Source organism: Colletes latitarsis, chromosome 11 (assembly GCF_051014445.1).
Source record: "Colletes latitarsis isolate SP2378_abdomen chromosome 11, iyColLati1, whole genome shotgun sequence".
Taxonomy (NCBI): domain Eukaryota; kingdom Metazoa; phylum Arthropoda; class Insecta; order Hymenoptera; family Colletidae; genus Colletes; species Colletes latitarsis.
In genome coordinates, this window is record NC_135144.1 from 6,361,364 (window position 1) to 6,380,139 (window position 18,776).

The 18,776-nt window shown below is 34.6% G+C and overlaps 1 protein-coding gene across 1 annotated transcript; it reads left to right on the top strand.

Annotated features, from left to right (window-relative positions):
* Positions 1-3,738: 3,738 nt before the first annotated feature.
* On the top strand, positions 3,739-7,970 carry LOC143348231 (uncharacterized). The gene is made up of 6 exons (XM_076778229.1): positions 3,739-3,781; positions 3,906-4,118; positions 4,184-4,418; positions 4,486-4,642; positions 7,513-7,674; positions 7,815-7,970. Exons 1-6 carry the CDS (start codon positions 3,739-3,741, stop codon positions 7,968-7,970), a joined length of 966 nt encoding a protein of 321 aa, XP_076634344.1.
* The last annotated feature ends 10,806 nt before the right edge of the window (positions 7,971-18,776 follow it).

The following is an 18,776-nucleotide window of genomic DNA, read 5'->3' on the forward strand; positions in this document are numbered from 1 at the left end:
TGGAAACGATGGAAAAAGGTAACGTGTCTAACGTTTTACGAGAATCTATCGATGGCTAAGTACCGAGACATCGACCCTGGCTCGAAAGATCTTTCCTGCTTTATCTCGAATGAGTTAATCGTCTTATAATTAATGGAAACGACATTTAAGAGCGGATACTCTGAATGCTCCGTACACGCTTGGATTCGAACAAGATTCTATCGAAACGTGATATAAGATGCATGATTGAACAAACACTACGTTCGAGCAAAAGTAAACGTGGATCGTTGGCCTTGCAATCGAGATCCATCGATTGTATCTCGCCCTCGAAATGCTCGCGACTTTCACTGTTTCTTTTTTTGTGATCGCGGCACAAAGAAGGACTAAAAGACGGAAGAGTGTTTTTAACCCTTTTACTGTGTTCAGAAAAACGATGGTTGCAATCGGGTCGTATAGACCCAGTGAAGAAATAAGTATACAGTTATTTGTGGAAAGTATTCGAACGGTTGCATTCTAAGGTGTTAAGAAATAAAATGGATAGGTACTAGGATAGACCTCAGTTACTCTTGGTCAAAAATTTTTTTCAAAATTTTGATCGTGCGACCCCCCCAATTTGTTCTATTTTGGAAAAAAATAATTTCTAAAAAAATTCAAATCAATTGAATACCAGAAAGACATGCCACAGCGGTTTTATTTATGTAAAAAAATTAAATTTCATTAAAGATGGGAAAATTTTATCACGTTTTTTTATTAGTACAGATCAGTTTAGACTAAAATCTGTATAATTATAATGTATTGCAGCAGAAAGAAGCTATTTATTAAAAATTAAAAGAGTTTGTTTAAACAATAAATAGAATATTTAGTGTCGCATGATTTCTTATAAAAATAATACAATCTCAGAGAACATAAAAATAAAGCTTTTCAATAATTTTGTTTATGTTTAATTATGTTTAATTTAGTTGCCATGTTATCTTAAATTTTGATTACCGAGTATAAAGACAAAATTAGCTTGCATGTAAAAGAAAGAGGTACAAGACACTAGAAATAACTTTGCAAGTATTCATATTTTCTAGAAATTTTGATTTAGTGTTTTTTTGTTTATATTCGGGTAACGCTGTTTATATTCTGTTACAAATTGTAGGATATCCTGTTTTTTTTTCGTCTTTCGTAATACAGTTTATATATTCTTTTCTTAGTTTAACAACTCGTTCCGCTACATCGTTGATTACTTGTAAATTGTGAAGAATTTGTATCACCTCATTATAATTGTCATCTGTTTCCCATAACGCGGTGTCTTTACGAAAAAAATCTGTATTTATTTGTAACCGAGAAAAAAATTTAAATGTTTGGGTAGAAATGAAATTATCAATAGTAACATTTGTATAACGTTTTACGTCTTTTGTATGGATAATTAATTTCTTTAAATTTTGCTAACATTCGTTTTCAAAAACTTGAACCATTTTTTTCTTCATTTCTGCAGATTTATCCGGGCCAAAAAAAGATAATGCTATATTCTCTGGTGACAAATACCATAAGTGATTGCATAATTTTTGAAGTGTTGCACTACTTATTGCTTCATCTTTGTGTTTGTATTGATATAAATTATTTAAAAATTTTAAATTTAATCGTGATGCTATTGCTCGTACGGTGGTACGAAGCTAAAATGTATACCAAAAAAAATACAAATACTTTGAATTCCTAATTTCTCTTCATTACTTAAGAGAAATTCATTTCGAAAAATATATACAGGGTGGTCCACCTAAATATCTCCTCTAATTGTGGGAATACAAAAAATATTTTGTATGCTATTTGAATGGTTTGAAAAAACCTTTCTTTTGCAAACAAATTTTTTTTTTCTAGAGTAATTTTTTGCGGAGTTTACAAGGTTATCGATGTTTTTTTGCATATAATTGTATAATTTTTTTTATTGCATTATGTAACTGATGTAAAAACACGTTCAGATATGTACATTACATGACCTTGAAATGACCTTTGAGATCGAAAATTAAATGGATACGAAATACTTTTGTCTTTCGAGACTTCAGAGACCAAGACGTCATTCGGGAATCTGTAAGAGTAAATAAACATGTTTATTATCGCAATAAATGTCTGATACGGCATCTTGAATAACCAAATAATTGGTCGTTATTTTATAAATGGTACATTAAATGGACAAAAGTATGTAAAATTCTTGCAAGATGAACTACAGATGCTTTTAGATAATGTACCATTAGACATTCGTGGAAGGATGTGGTATCAGAACGATGGTTGTCCGGCCCATTCTACATGTCTTGCAAGACAAATTTTACATCGAAAATTTCCAAAATCTTGGATTGGACGTACTGGACGTGTAGCGTGGCCACTGCGCTCACTAGATCTCACGCCTATGGATTATTTCTTATGGGGACATTTAAAAGAAGTTGTTTATTGTGAACAACCAACAACGCCAGAGAACATGAAAGACAGAACAATAACAGCTTGTACTGCAATTAATTCCACAACATTTGAAAAGGCCAGAGAGTCTTTCATTCTACGTTTCAAAAAATGTATCCATGTGGAGGGGCACCATTTCGAATATCTATTATAATGATAGTTTGAAAAATAGGTTCGTGAAAAAGTATTACAAATTTCATAATGGGGTTTCATGATAGTAAACATGTTTATTTACTCTTACAGATTCCCGAATGACGTCTTGATCTCTAAAGTCTCGATAGACAAAAGTTTTTCGTTTCCACTTAATTTTCGATCTCAAAGGTCATTTCAAGGTCATGTAATGTACATATCTGAACGTATTTTTACATTAGCTACACAATGCAATAAAAAAAATTATACAATTACACGCAAAAAAACATTTGTTTGCAAAAGAAAGGTTTTTTCAAACCATTCAAATAGCATACAAAATATTTTTTGTACTCACACAATTAGAGGAGATATTTAGGTGGACCACCCTGTATTTTAACTAGTAAATAGCTGCACATCTAATGTCTTCCCATCTTTTTCTCTAGAATCTTCATATTCCATCGTAGAAGTCAAATTTTGCTGATTTTCTTATTTTTTCATGTGGAATATTTGTTATTTCACAACCTGCATAATTAATGTCTGAGAATATATTCCTATCCGAAGGATAAATTCCAGTACATTTGAAGCCATTAGTACGAATATGAATAAGCAAAATTTAGATTTGTAGTGTCCGGTAATAGGGGACCAATAAAAACCAGTGTACTATATACATATACAAAATATAAAGGTAATTAAAAAAGTGCTTACCAAAAGATATAATAATACCACTCACGCATTTTTTCATTACAAAAATTGAGAGGTATAGTAGTTTATAGTTTGTACGATACACTAACTTCTAATTAGATGCAACAATCAACTGATTTTTTTAGCTGTATACGCGCGACTAGTACATGGCGAAATTTGATCATTTTTTATTCTATCTCTACTATTGTTTATGCGAAATAATGATCGCATAGCGCATCACACTTTAAAGATATCGCAACTATTCGGTTTTAAAGGAACTCCCCCTATAGCAATACTAATTATTTCTAAGCTTAAATAAAATTAAATAGTATATTTCGGACGCATCACGTTTCGTTCCATATGTATGTAAAAGGGTTAACAATTTCGTGCGATTACGTATCGGCGATAGATTCACGTTTGTGAGCGCGATCGTTCGTTGTCGAAATTCCTCCGTATCCCATTTGCCTGCCACTCGAACGTCGTGGTTGTTGGTTTTCACCCTACGGGGATGCCAAGATGAACGTTAGTCCAAATTCACGTGGAATATCCGATTACGCTGGTTAGCCAACTATATGTGAAATATCGTGATGACTTCTGAGGCAAATGACGAGGCTCCGTGTCTCGAGCGTCTTCATCGAGAAGTACGAACCATTATTTTGTTATTATTCGCTTAACCTTTACAGCGCCCACTATTTGTTGTCTCGCGCAGGCCTTTACTTGTTTAGACACCTTCCCGAGCAAAATCATCGAGTTGAATGATCTCGTCAACGAGTACATGCCCGATTCTGTGAAAAACAGCAAGTACAATGACAATTCCGTTGGGCGTAAGGTCAAGTGTCCGTCTACGCTTTCTACAACAAGAAATTGGGACATAAACAGCATCTCGGATTATGCCGGTAATTTATTAATTGAAAGTAGTGAAATCGCATAGACAGTGTCCTTTTCACTTTGGTTCCTTTAGTCTCGAGTTACTACCCTCTGTCGATGTGTGATCGCAGTCGATCGAGACACGGAATTTCCAAAAGAAAATACTATCGATCGCGAGGCGTAGTCGGATGCACTATGCGCCGAAGACCCGGGCCGCTCGGAAAACTTTTAGCATTTATAGTCAGCAGCCTGGCGACGTGCACGAAGAAGATCGTCGTTGTTCCGTCTCAGTACATTATCGACAACATTATTTCAACGTTCTTCCAACGGTAAGAGGACCGATAATATCTCCCCGGCGAAATGAAAAATGATTGACCGTGTTATTCCTTGGCGAAGGCACAAGCTAAAAAACGCACAATGCGGTCCCTCGCCGAATTGGGACTGCTCTCTCTCGACTTACGTGACCACGCTCAAGAAGGATACCACGATCATTGGAAATCTTATCGGTATTATGAGACCCGCTGCAGTGAAACTCATCACTGACACCACCATCGTAAGAATACTCAATCTAACATAGAACAATTGCAAACTTTCGAACGTCGATTCGGACCAACACTTTGCGGATAAATATTACTAGCGTCCGAACCAGGGATGGGGAATATGGCGATCTTTGGGTCAGTGTCCCCTTTCGTGCATTCTGCTTTACTTTATTTGTTTTTTATTGTGTCGATAAAAAAAAGAAACACAAGAAAGTTAGCAAACGAATTATTGTTTATTAAATATAACACTTGTTTTCTCCAGGCAAAAAGAAATTCACCATCCTTTACCCGAGCTATCAAGTCTAAAATATTGCATTTTTTCTCTCCTTTTAGTTACTATTATTCAATATTTTTCATTTAAGAAAAAATACTGTAACTTTCGAAACCTCTAGTTTTATTTCTAAATTCAATAATTTCAAAAGAATGTTTTGGGATCTATTACTAATGCCTCTAAAATGTATTTCATTCAAATACTTGCATCCCAACTACTATCAAGTGACTAAATACTGTCAGGATAAAGATTTAATTACTGTTCTCTTAACCAAAAATCAAATTGATGTTTTAATCAAGCTGGTCTGAATATTTTGTGTTGCATTTTTCTATAAATAAATTCGCGTATAACATATTGTAACACTTAAATAACGTAACCATGACAATTTAATCGATTAATGCTCAAACTACTTACAAATACAATGCGTGTCATAACTATAAAACCACTTTAAAATTTTCAATTTTTATATATTGCTGTTAAATCAATGAAAAGCGAAGTGTACGCTATTTGAAATTGTGTTAAGAAACGATATTCTGACAAAGAAGAATAAATTGTATCCACTAGAAGAAGGAAAAATTACAAAAAACTGATTTATTCTTGTTTCATATCTACAGGGTGTTCGGTCACCCCTGGGAAAAATTTTAATAGAGGATTCTAGAGGCCAAAATGAGACGAAAATCAAGAATATAAATTTTTTGACTGAGCCCTCGTTAAAAAGTTATTAACAATTAAATTCAAAAATTTCAAATCATTCTAAAAAAATTATTTTCGATTGCGGGGGTTAATTACAATCATTTTTGGTCATTACACATACCCTCGAAATCCTACGTACTTTCGAGAAAAAAATTCCTTACCGAAAATCTTATTAGATGCCTAAACGACGAAAAAAAAAATTTCGAATCGTTCTGGAAAAATTGTTTTCGGTTGCGGGGGTCAATTACAATAATTTTTGGTGAATAGACATACCCCCGAAATCTTGCACATTATCGAGAAAAAAATTCAGTATGAGCGGAAGTTTAAATGTTAATAACTTTTTAATGAAGCCTTCATCAACAAATTGGTATTCTTGATTTTCGTCTTATTTTAGCCTCTAGAATCCCCTATTAAAATTTTTCCCAGGGGTGACCGAACACGCGGTATATTGTATACCTGTTATTCATTTACCTGTTATTGTATACATGTGTTTCGGAAATCAGAAACATTTCGGCCATCATGTCGAAAAATGCCATTATACGCTCATTAACATCATGTTGACGTTTGAACATTAGTAATGAACTAACAACTTATCGTAATCATTACACAGAGTTAAAAATTCATATAATTTCATTCTGAGTGAATTTCTTAGCATTATAGCGACTTTAACGGCACCGATACTCGTGAGTTTGTCAACAGCTCGCTCGTAAACTAAAATGACAAGACATCACTTGGAAGGAATACGTATCAAATACCCAAACAAACGCAAAAACATAACTGTTGTAACAAGAAGAATGCATTACAAACGCCGTTAAGCGATATCCTATATCGAGATGAAGTGTACTCGTAATCTAAGTTTAACTAAAAATTCTTGCAAATATCTCGGAAACTAAGACCGAACGGCGGTAACATGTATAGGGAAAAGTTATTTAGAACGATGACCTTGACAACATATTTCAAGGTTACAAAAATCGATGTAGAGGGCAAACTTCTAAATAATTACTGTTTTTTTATATTGTTGTTATGTATCAAATAAAGAAACATTACACTATACAGGGTGTTCGGCCACCCTTGGGAAAAAATTTAATGGTAGATTCTAGAGGCCAAAATAAGACGAAAATCAAGAATACTAATTTGTTGATTGAAGCTTCCTTAAAAAGTTATTAACGTTTTAAGTTCCGCCGGTACTGAATTTTTTTCTCGAAAATGGATAGGATTTCGAGGGTATGTCTAATGATGAAAAATGGTTGTAATTGACTCCCGCAAATGAAAATAATTTTTTCAGAACGATTTGAAATTTTTTTTTTCGTCGAAAAATTTAGGCAAAATTAGATTTTTGTTAAGGAATTTTTTTCTCGAAAGTGCGTAGGATTTCGAGGGTATGTCTATTCACCAAAAATTATTTTAATTGACCCTCGCAACCGAAAATAATTTTTCCAAAACGATTTGAAATTTTTTTTCCGTCGAAAAATTTCACACCTTCTCGAATTTTTTTCTAGAAAGTGGGTAGAATTTTGGAGGTATATGTATTCACCAAAAATGATTGTAATTGACTCCCACAAGCGAAAATAATTTTTCCAGGACGACTTGAAATTTTTTAATTTAATTGTTAATAACTTTTTAACGAAGCCTCCATCAACAAATTGGTATTCTTGATTTTCGTCTTATTTTGGCCTCTAGAATCACCCATTAAAATTTTTCCCAGGGGTGGCCGAACACCTTGTATACCTATATACGAGTTTCAATAATTTAGTACAATTTTCATGTTTTATTGAAAAAATATCGGCTGAACCGCTAAGTGTACGATTTTAGGTGATAGTCACTGTATATAAAATTGAAAATTTTGGGTTGGTTTTATAGTTACGACACGCAGTGTAATAGAATTATTGCCTGGAGAAAAAAAATATTTGTTTCCTTTAGTTGAAACGCTGGCTCCAGGCAGTCGCTTTAACCAGCGTATCGCCGTCGATCGAACTAGCAAACGCAACTCGCAGCACCGAGACTATCGACTGTTGGGCTTACGAGCTGTTCTTTCATCTTAAGTACCTTCAAGTGAATCGCGCACGACGGACCACCGACAAAGTAATCCTTAACGTTAATTGCAGCTCTTGCGTATCGTTGCCGCGGTGAATGCGTTAATTTCCCTTTCGAATCAACGCGACTGTAACAACAATCTTCAATTGCACTTTCAACCTTGTTAATGAAACTCTCGATTCTACCAGGTAATAGCCGGAGCTGGGTCAGAGCCTACGGACATGATTCACATCAACTTGTGGCATCGTTTGGTTCAACTGCGCGACAACTATATTATATTGTACGAAACGCTGGAAAATTATGAAAAAATTCGCGATCTCGAGCCAGAGAAGCCGCGAGAATAATGTGCGGCGGTTGTATTACAAAAATTAAAAAAAAAACCATACATTCCCAACGAACGCGTCGATTAATTTTCGCGCTCGGCGCATAGTTTTTCCAATATACGTTAACGCGAGCCGTACAACGAGTTCAACTCGAGTAGAAGGCCCGTCTATCGAACCCCTCGGCCGTTTCTTTCGACACGATTCAGCTGACATGGCACGCTATTGTGGCTAACATTTAAACTTCGTGCCGAGGAAGGGAACGCAGACAGTCTACGAGATTTTTGCTTCGCCGTGATTGCACCACCCGACCTGCAGTCGCTGCTCGCTCCGTCGAATTCTTTTCTACGAGTAATAACGTAACCTACTTAGATAAAACGTCAAACCCTTTTTACGGTAAAGCAATACTATCGGACAATAATATCTACGATTGCCCGATACATTACGAGGCTCGATATCGCTCGATTCTCGGTGTACGAATTTCGATCGCAACATATTCCGCAACGCGACTTTTTCTCGGCTCTCGAACGGAGAAAATAAAGGTTGCTCGCTAAGCGAATAAAAATGCGAAAGATCAACGTCTTACGACCTTTCCAGCGGCGCTACTAAGAACCAGTCATTGAACGCGATAGTATTATTAACCGTTGTGCCGTGGCGAACGTATGCTCGGCGCGTGCATTTGGGTTTTAAGCGTTCTTCGAGATCGTCTGTGATTCATCGAACGTGAGCAGCACATGTCATACATGGATAAAAGGTCGATACCCCATTAAAATCTGATACTTCCACGAATGTTCTACGTGCGGACTTTTAACCGTAACAACTTATTACTTTCAACGTGTAAATGTTTGCGTAAATATGAAACGATGATCCCGCCAGTTAGAAAAAATCGTACGATTCTCGCGAGAAAGTCGAGAGCTGGAAATAGACTAAAATCACCCGATTCGAAGACACGCTGAATTTTTCTTTAGTACAAAAGATCTAACGTGGATTATACATAGTAGATATTATCGCTTATAAAATTTCAGCAAAATAATTAATTTACAATACGCTGCAAGGATAATCTTAGACTTTCTAATGATTGTTTAATTATATCTGTTTTCGTGTGTACGGAAGTTTGCATGAGTAATCATTCTATTTATACAATTCTGAGATCCAAATGTTGTGCGGTGTCTTTCAGAATAAAATAGAATGTGATTTCTTAAATATTTTGGTGTTACATACAAAGGGAACGTTTGAATAATCATTGGACATGGAATATGTCCTTTGATTAGTTTTATTAGATTTTTCTCCTGTTACGCAATGTTTGGAGATTAGTATTAATAAATAAGTCATAATTATGCGATTCAAAAAGCATAGGACAATGCCTAGCGGCAAGGCGAACTTTGTGCTACACTCTTTTAATGTTATCGATATATGATTTTAAAATAAGGAGACCAAATTATGCTACCATATTCCAAAACAGCTCTTGTTACAACACAATATAGAATTCTGAGTATATTAGTTTTGTTGGAAACTCTATGAATAAGTTCCAAAGAGCAGAGACTACGCGAAATAATTTTTTCAGTATACAGGGTGATCGGCTAACACTGGGAAAAATTTTAATGGGAGATTCTAGAGGCTAAAATAAGACGAAAATCAAGAATATCAATTTCTTGACTGAAGCTTTATTAAAAAGTTATTAAAAAATTGAATTAAAAAATTTCACATCGTTCTGGAAAAATTATTTTTGGTTGCGGGGCTCAATTACAATCATTTTTGGTGAATAGATATACCCCGAAATCTTACGCACTTTTGAGAAAAAAATTCGGGTAAGTGCTGAAATTTTTCGGCAAAAAAAAATTTTTCAAATTGTTCTAAAAAAATTATTTTCGTTTGCATGGGTCAATTACAATCATTTTTCATCAATGGACATACCCCCGAAATCCTAACCATTTTCGAGAAAAAAATTCCTTACCGAAAATATAATTTCAGGCCAGAAATGTCACTCTGCGTATCTTTAAAACGTCATAACTTCTGAACGGATTGAAGGATTTTAATGTTTAAAAAGGCATATAACGCGTATTTTAGTGAAGAATATGTAGGAATTCTAACAATAATCAAAAAGTTATTCCTTGATTCCGTAAAATGAAAAAAACCCCATAAAAATGGTCCAATCTTCAAATATCCATAACTCCTACAATAATGAATATATTTCATTGAAATTTTTTTCTAAAATAGAGCCCATGGGTACCTACAAAAAAGTATTAAACGACTTTTCTGTAGGGTGTCAAACACATTTATTAAAAATAAAAAATTAATTTTTAAGAAAAATCGACAAAGGGAGTAGGTGTAGAAATTTTTCGGCGGAATTGAAGTTTCAAATCATTTTAAAAAAATTATTTTTGGTTGAGGGAGTCAATTACAATAATTTTTGGTGAATGGACCTACCCCCGAAATCCTACCCACTTTCTAGAAAAAAATTCAGTACGGGCGGAACTTTAAACGTTAATAACTTTTTAACGAAGGCTCTATCAACAAATTGGTATTCTTTATTTTCATCTTATTTTGGCCTCTAGAATCTTCCATTAAAATTTTTCTCAGGGGTGACCGAATACCTTGTATACTCTGAAAGATAAGTTAGGAGAGAAAGTAATATCAAAGTCTTTAACATGATTAAGTAAATCTAGTAAAAAACCATTTAGAGTATAATTATAAAGAATGTTATCTTTCCTATTACTAAACTTAACAATATGGGGCACTTATTGAGGGACAATTTATTCAATGAACACCAATTCTGAAGCCTGTCAAGGTCATCTCGAATTGATTGGGCACTTTGCTGATTATAAACACATTTATAAATCTTAATATCATTGGCATATAATATAAATTTAGATTGTTGAAATACCTTAGAAATGTCATTAATATACAGGGTGTTCAGCGAAGCCTGGGAAACATTTTAATGGGAGATTCTAGAGGCCAAAATAAGGCAAAAATCAAGAATATCTATTTTTTGACTGAGGCTTCGTTAAAAAGTTATTAAAAAATTCAATTAAAAAATTTCAAATCGTTATAGAAAAATTATTTTCGGTTCCGGGGGTCAATTACAATTACTTTTGGACACTAGATATATTCTCGAAATCCTAACCATTTTCAGGAAAAAAATTCCTTACAGAAAATATCATTTCTGGCCAAAACTGTTTGTTCGAATTTTCATGCGAATTTTTAAAACATCATAACATTTGAATGGATTAGAGGATTTTAATATTTCAAAAAGCAAACAACGCATATTTTAATGGAGAATATGTAGAAATTCTGAAAATATTGAAAAAGTTGTTCGTTGACCTCGTAAAGTTAGAAAAACTCCATAAAAATGGTTCAATTTTCAAACGACCATAACTCCTACAATAGTAAATATATCTCAATGAAATTTTTTGCTGAAGTAAAGCTCATGGATACCTGCAAAAAAGTATTATACAACTTTTCTGTACAGTGCCAACCAAATTTATTAAAAATCAAAAACAAATTTTTAAGAACAATCGACAGGGGGTAGCTGCCTAAATTTTTCGGCGAAAAAAAAATTTTAAATCATTCTGGAAAAATTATTTTTAGTTGCAGGGGTCAATTTCAATCATTTTTGGTCAATAGACATACCCCTGAAATCTTATCCACTTTCTAGAAAAAAATTAGAGAAGGTGTGAAATTTCTCGACAAAATTAAAAAATTTCAAATCGTTCTGGAAAAATTATTTTCGATTGCAGGGGTCAATTGCAATCATTTTTGATTTTGATTTTGAGAAAAAGAATTCTGTACGGGTGGAAATTTAAACGTTAATAACTTTTTAATGAAGCCTCCATCAACAAATTGGTATTCTTTATTTTCATCTTATTTTGGTCTCTAGAATCTTCCATTAAAATTTTTCCCAGGGGTGACCGAATACCTTGTATATTATAAATAGGAAAAACCCCAAATGGAAACTTTGTAAAACACCAGATGTAACATTTATTTCTCTCAAGTAATTATTATTGAATTTAACTATTTGATAAAAAAACTGGATTGCCAAGAAAGCATATAGCTATTCAATCTTAACGCCTTTAATTTGAACATTAATATTGAATGATTAATGGAATCATAGATTTTAGAAAAAGCAGTGTAAACAGTGTCTACCTGTAGGCCTTTGTCCGTACAGTCAGCCAAATAAGGGTGATACTCCACAAGGTTGGTCACAGTCGATCTACCGATAAAGAAACCATGCTGCTCATCAATGATGATGTCTTTGCAAAGAAATGTTAGTTTACATCTAATTAAATTTTCCATAATTTTAGGCATAACATTTTGTGTACTAATTGGTATAAAGTTTGAAACTGACATCGAGTTAGCACATTTAGGAATCGGCTTAATTAAATATAATATTATACAGTATTTCGAGTAGCCATAGCATTTTCGCATCGAGTCGAATCGAGTCTTCTATTCCCACAATAAATGCAGCGGCAAATCTCTTTGTAGCGTAGGGGAGTGCCAACAAGCATCACGACGACTGGCATGATTTCGCTAGGGTCTGGATAAACCGTCTAGTGGACCAATTATTCTTTCGCAAGATTGAGCTTGCGGCGAACCGAAGAGAGCTTTTATCTCAGACCAAATGGATTTGTTCTTAAATTGCTTGTAATTAGGAGTGTATCTGAGATATCGATCGACCGCGTGGTGCCGCGGTAAATTCGATCGCGACAAGAATGGATGACAAATGGGATCGGTAAATCAGTAATAAATATGGCGGCTGTCAGCCGGAAACCCTCCAATCGTCCGGCATAGGCTAATGGAGAGAAACACTGAAAACGAAATACGTTTCATCTTCGTGATCGTTCCTTGTTTTAAAATTTCAATAGAAATCTGAATATGCAACATATAGTTGTGAGAATTTATATAGGAATTGATTTAAATAATTTTCCATATGCTAGAAATGAAACTGGCTCTAATGAGCATGCATAAAATTCGAACCAGTTTGTGGAAGATTATGAACATTTCGAAATGCAGTCACAGCTCCATTAAAGAGTTAGAATTTTCAAAATATAGTATCATTTTGTGCCTTTATTGTTTTTTATAGTAAGTTATATTGGCCCACCAAAATGTTGTCTTTTTTTTTGTGTACTCCTAGAAAAGTTTGCCCATCGCTGACGTAGAGGATCTTATCAAGTTATTAATATCGAAATGTTGATACATGTAGATGGCGTCGCTTAACTTTGCCACCTTAAATCGGTCTCTGGTTCTAGATGTATCAAATTGTTGAGAATAAGCATTTTATTCATATATTTTTAACTGAAAAGTTTGTATCAGTGGTGCGGTCCCCTCCCTTGCTAAGGTCAGTATACCTGAGGAGGACACCCGTTTATGGCACCCGCTGAGCGTCTTGGTTTTTTTCGAGCCTCAAGCTCAGCCAGCGGAAAACTCGTAAACTGTGAACAGCATTTCTTTCCGTATTTGTAAAACTGTAATACACTATTTAAAATATATCTTAGATTAAACCTGCTGTTGTATTTATTTAACAAATAAATATTCAACACAAATGTTTTAAAGGAATCGGAGGCAGACGCTTAAAAACCCTCGGCGAAGCATAAAGAAGTTTGAGAGTAAATATTCTCGGGAAAGTTTACGGATGATTACGATGCAAAAACGCTTTTTCCCGTGGACTGATGGGACAGGTATCCGTTAACACATCTAGCTAAAGGTAAAAGTGTTAAACGAGTACCGACCCCAACTAACCTATGATCTTGGTTGATAGTTGATCGCCAGTTAAGCCTCGCTTCATCCATAACAACCTCGAACGAAATCCCTCGTGTGGCTCCATCGTGCGAACGAACGGTAGTCACGACTCTGATTACGGACCATGTAAAACATCGGAGAACCGCATGAGAAGAAAAACAGTCAGTAGGCGCACAGAAGAAAGAGGACCTGCGATAGAAGGAGAAAACTCAATACGAGATAAGGCTGAAGATCGACGAAACTTTATTCCAATAACAGATAACGCAAAGTAGTTGATTCGCGATTAACAATGGAAAAACAATTCTCAAACGTGAATATCTACAAACTAAATAATCGTATATATGTATAAAGAAAATTGTATTTATTAGGAACTATAAGGTTATCGGACAATAAGTCTTCAGTAATCTATTATATGTATATTGTCTTTTATTTTTCGAGGAAGGTATATCTCCGACTACAGTCGGGGGAAAAAATAAGTGAACAGTTACTGGAAATTTTATTTATTATACAGGGTGTTCGGCCACCCCTAGGAAAAATTTTAATGGGGGATTCTGGAGGTCAAAATAAGACGAAAATCGAGAATACCAATTTGTTGATGGAGGTTTCGTTAAAAAGTTATTAACAATTAAATTCAAAAATTTCAAATCGTTTTGGAAAAATTATTTTCGGTTGCGGGGATCAATTACAATCATTTTTTATGAATACACACATCCCCGAAATCCTACCCTCCTTCGAGAAAAAAAATTCGAGTAGGTGGTGAAATTTCTCGGCGAAAAAAAAAATTTTTCAAATCGTTTTAAAAAAAATATTTCCGATTGCAAGGGTCGATTATAATCATTTTTGATGCATGGATATACCCCCGAAATCCTACCCAGTTTCGAGAAAAATATTCGGGTAGGTGGTGAAATTTCTCGGCGAAAAAAAAAATTTTTCAAATCGTTTTAAAAAAAATATTTTTGATTGCAGAGACCAATTATAATCATTTTTGGTCAATAAACATACCCTCGAAATTCCAACCATTTTCGAGAAAAAAATTCCTTACCGAAAATATAATTTCAAGCCAAAAATGCTTCCCGTAAATTTCATGCGAATCTTTAAAACACCATAACTTCTAAACGGATTGGACGATTTTAATGTTCAAAAAGCCAAACGCCGCGTATTTTAGTATAGAATATGTAGCATTTATAAAAATATTCGAAAGGTTGTTCCTTGGCCCTGTAATGTTAGAAAAACCCCCTAAAAATGGTCCAATTTTCAAACAGCCATAACTCCTATAATAGTGAATATATTTCAATGAAACTTTTTTCTGAAGTAGATCCCATAGGTACCTACAAAAAAGTATTAAACAACTTTTTTGTAGGGTGTAAAATAAAATTACTAAAACTCAAAAACGAATTTTTAAGAAAAATCGACGGGGGGTAGTAGGTGCCTAAATTTTTCAACGAAAAAAAAAATTTCAAATCGTTCTAAAAAAATTATTTTTTATTGAAGAGACCAATTATAATCATTTTTGGTCAATAAACATACCCTCGAAATCCTAACCATTTTCGAGAAAAAAATTCCTTACCGAAAATATACTTTCAGGCCAAAAATGCATCCCGTAAATTTCATGCGAATCTTTAAAACACCATAACTTCTAAACGGATTGGACGATTTTAATGTTCAAAAAGCCAAACGTCGCGTATTTTAGTATAGAATATGTAGCATTTATAAAAATATTCGAAAGGTTGTTCCTTGGCCCTGTAATGTTAGAAAAACCCCCTAAAAATGGTCCAATTTTCAAACAGCCATAACTCCTATAATAGTGAATATATTTCAATGAAACTTTTTTCTGAAGTAGATCCCATAGGTACCTACAAAAAAGTATTAAACAACTTTTTTGTAGGGTGTAAAATAAAATTACTAAAACTCAAAAACGAATTTTTAAGAAAAATCGACGGGGGGTAGTAGGTGCCTAAATTTTTCAACGAAAAAAAAAATTTCAAATCGTTCTAAAAAAATTATTTTTTATTGAAGAGACCAATTATAATCATTTTTGGTCAATAAACATACCCTCGAAATCCTAACCATTTTCGAGAAAAAAATTCCTTACCGAAAATATACTTTCAGGCCAAAAATGCATCCCGTAAATTTCATGCGAATCTTTAAAACACCATAACTTCTAAACGGATTGGACGATTTTAATGTTCAAAAAGCCAAACGTCGCGTATTTTAGTATAGAATATGTAGCATTTATAAAAATATTCGAAAGGTTGTTCCTTGACCCCGTAATGTTAGAAAAACCCCCTAAAAATGGTCCAATTTTCAAACAGCCATAACTCCTATAATAGTGAATATATTTCAATGAAACTTTTTTCTGAAGTAGATCCCATAGGTGCCTACAAAAAAGTATTAAACAACTTTTTTGTAGGGTGTAAAATAAAATTACTAAAACTCAAAAACGAATTTTTAAGAAAAATCGACGGGGGGTAGTAGGTGCCTAAATTTTTCAACGAAAAAAAAAATTTCAAATCTAGAAAAAATATTTTTGGCTGTAGGGGTCAATTACAATTATTTTCATTGAAGAGTCATATCGCCGAAATCCTACTCATTTCCTAGAAAAAAATTCGAGAAGGTGTGAAATTTTTCGACAAAATTAAAAAATTTCAAAAAGTTTTAAAAAAATTATTTTTGGTTGCAGGGGTTAATTATAATCATTTTTGGTGAATATATATACCCCTGAAATCCTGTGCATGTTCGAGAAAAAAATTCAGTACCGGCGGAACTTTAAACGTTAATAATTTCTTAGGAAAGCCTTCATCAACAAATTAGTATTCTTGATTTTCGTATTATTTTGGCTCCTAGAATCTCCCATTAAAATTTTTCCCAGGGGTGGCCGAACACCCTGTATAATAAATAAAACTGAAGTTTCTAACAGTTATGTTAATTCGATTAAACTTCATCTTTACCTATTTCCAATAACTGTCCACTTATTTGTATCCCAGACTGTGACTAGTCTCAACGATACACCCACCGAAAAGATGAAAGATGCAACTCTTTTCTGGATCTCTAATAAATACTTGGTTCCCAGAATCTATGGTTACGCATACTTCGACATTTAATTTTTGTATCGAGTTTACTTCGTAGACAATTAAACAGTGTTCGATATAATAGTAAATATTCTATTTGAAAGAAAAATGAATTAACCGGCTCGAGCGCGAGTCGTCCGAATGCACGAGTTGAAATACAGGAGTTTAGTTACAGCAAACGTTTCGTTCTAACGGTAAGAAAAACGAAAACGTGGTATCGTTCGAAAGAAATCGTTTGGTACATTTTGAGATTAAAATAGCAGATAGGAAGAAGCGTTCTCAAGCCCAAGGAAGAGCAGAAGATCGTGGTCGTAAGATCATAGACGAGACTACCAAGATCCAGAGGAACCGTTAGAGTTAACGATGAGTTCGCTTTCCTGCCTGTTCACGATCTTTACGCCTCGCAATTCCACGTGTGGATATGTCCGCGATACCACGGTAGCGCGTGGAGGCGGCTAACAAGATGAACGATCCGTCTGGAAAGCAACAACAAAAGAACATGATCGTATAATTTGCTCCGGATTTCGAGATGCTCGGTAAAATCGAGCACAGTTTCGTTTCGGGTCGCGAAAAATCTCCGAGCGTTCTCGAAGCGTTGTAAGCTCTTATCGACCGTGGAAAATCTCGACGAAAAAGATCCCAGCGATCGTTTCCCTCGTACACCGATGTGTTCCTTTTTAAGATTTACGACGCGAGGTGAAAACGAGTACACGATAAAACGGCTAAAAAAAGAGCACGCCGCGGCGCGGCGGTTCGTTCTTTGTCCAGCGCGCTGTAACGTCGGAAAGAGCAAATTGTAGAGTCGAAGATAAATCTCGGCGAGAATTTCATACCCTCCAGCACACCCAAACGATGAAAGCTAAAAGCCCTGTCATTCTCGAAATCAAACCTTTGCTCTTCTCGTTCGTAAAACCACTGTTTGCACGTTGCCGCGTGCCACGGGTGATCCTAAAACAGGTACGTTAAATTTACCAGTCAGTCTCATAAGTATTCTTATTTTTATCGTTTACAAAAGGAACTGGATACGTGCACGATTTTGCAGTAAATATTTTATTATACATGAACCGCAGACGATGTGGCTTTTCAAAAAGGATTTTAGTAGAAAGCATTTTACGGTGCCGAAATTTGAAGATGGAGAAAGGAGGAGCGACAGGACAGAGTGCAAAGGAAGTACTTAAAAGTGGTTACTGAGTTTGGATAGAAACGCTCCTAACTACATCCTAACAGAAGAAAGCAAATGCCAAAAAATAAGCAGCATAGCAGCGAAGAGGGCATTAAGTTATGAAGAAAAATCAAAAAAATCAGATAAGATGTTGGTGAAGGAGTGTATAAAGGAAATCGAACGGGAAAGGATAGGAGAAGAGTAAAATAAATGGGAGAAAAATAGGGTGGATCGACTAAAGAGCTATCAGCTGGAGAAATGCGTTATGGCTAGAATAAGAGAAGAGAAAGATGAAGAGGTGAAGAGGGTTGTGCAAAAAGAATAAAAATCAAAGAGAGGGAGGATAGGAGAAGGAAGATAAATGAATCAAACTATAATAGGGAGTACAGCAGAGTAATGGTGGAAGGTAGGCCGGAATATTTGGTAGGCAAGAGAAAGAAAAAGGACAGATGTTTAATTGCGAGATTCAGATGCGGGAGTGAGCTAAGAAGAAAATAGCACTGCAAAGAGGAAGAAGAAAGAAGGTGTAAAGTTTGCAAGGAGGTAGAAGAAAGTGTAACGCATGTACCAAGGGAATGCCAGGAAGCTAGAGGAAACACGGAACAAGAAGAGTTTCTGTGCAACTAAGAAGTAGGTCTAGAAATTCTGAAGAAAATAATACTAGGATCAAATAAATAAATAGATTCAGATTCAAATATTCTTTATACGGACGTACTGGAACACACAATTTTCCATTTACATTATGTGTTTTACATTTTCGTTTTAATTTCTTTATATTGATGTTTACATCAGGATTTGCTTATTTGCTTGCCCTTCCTTACAGTCTTTTCAGCTATTAATCTTTCTATACTTATTTCTAACTTA

Excerpts from the sequence above, each read along its gene's own strand:
- LOC143348231 (XM_076778229.1), top strand. The coding sequence starts at position 3,739 with ATGAACGTTAGTCCAAATTCACGTGGAATATCCGATTACGCTG. Across the intron at positions 4,119-4,183 it reads CAGCATCTCGGATTATGCCG|TCTCGAGTTACTACCCTCTG; the intron begins GTAATTTATTAA and ends TGGTTCCTTTAG. Across the intron at positions 7,675-7,814 it reads CACGACGGACCACCGACAAA|GTAATAGCCGGAGCTGGGTC; the intron begins GTAATCCTTAAC and ends CGATTCTACCAG.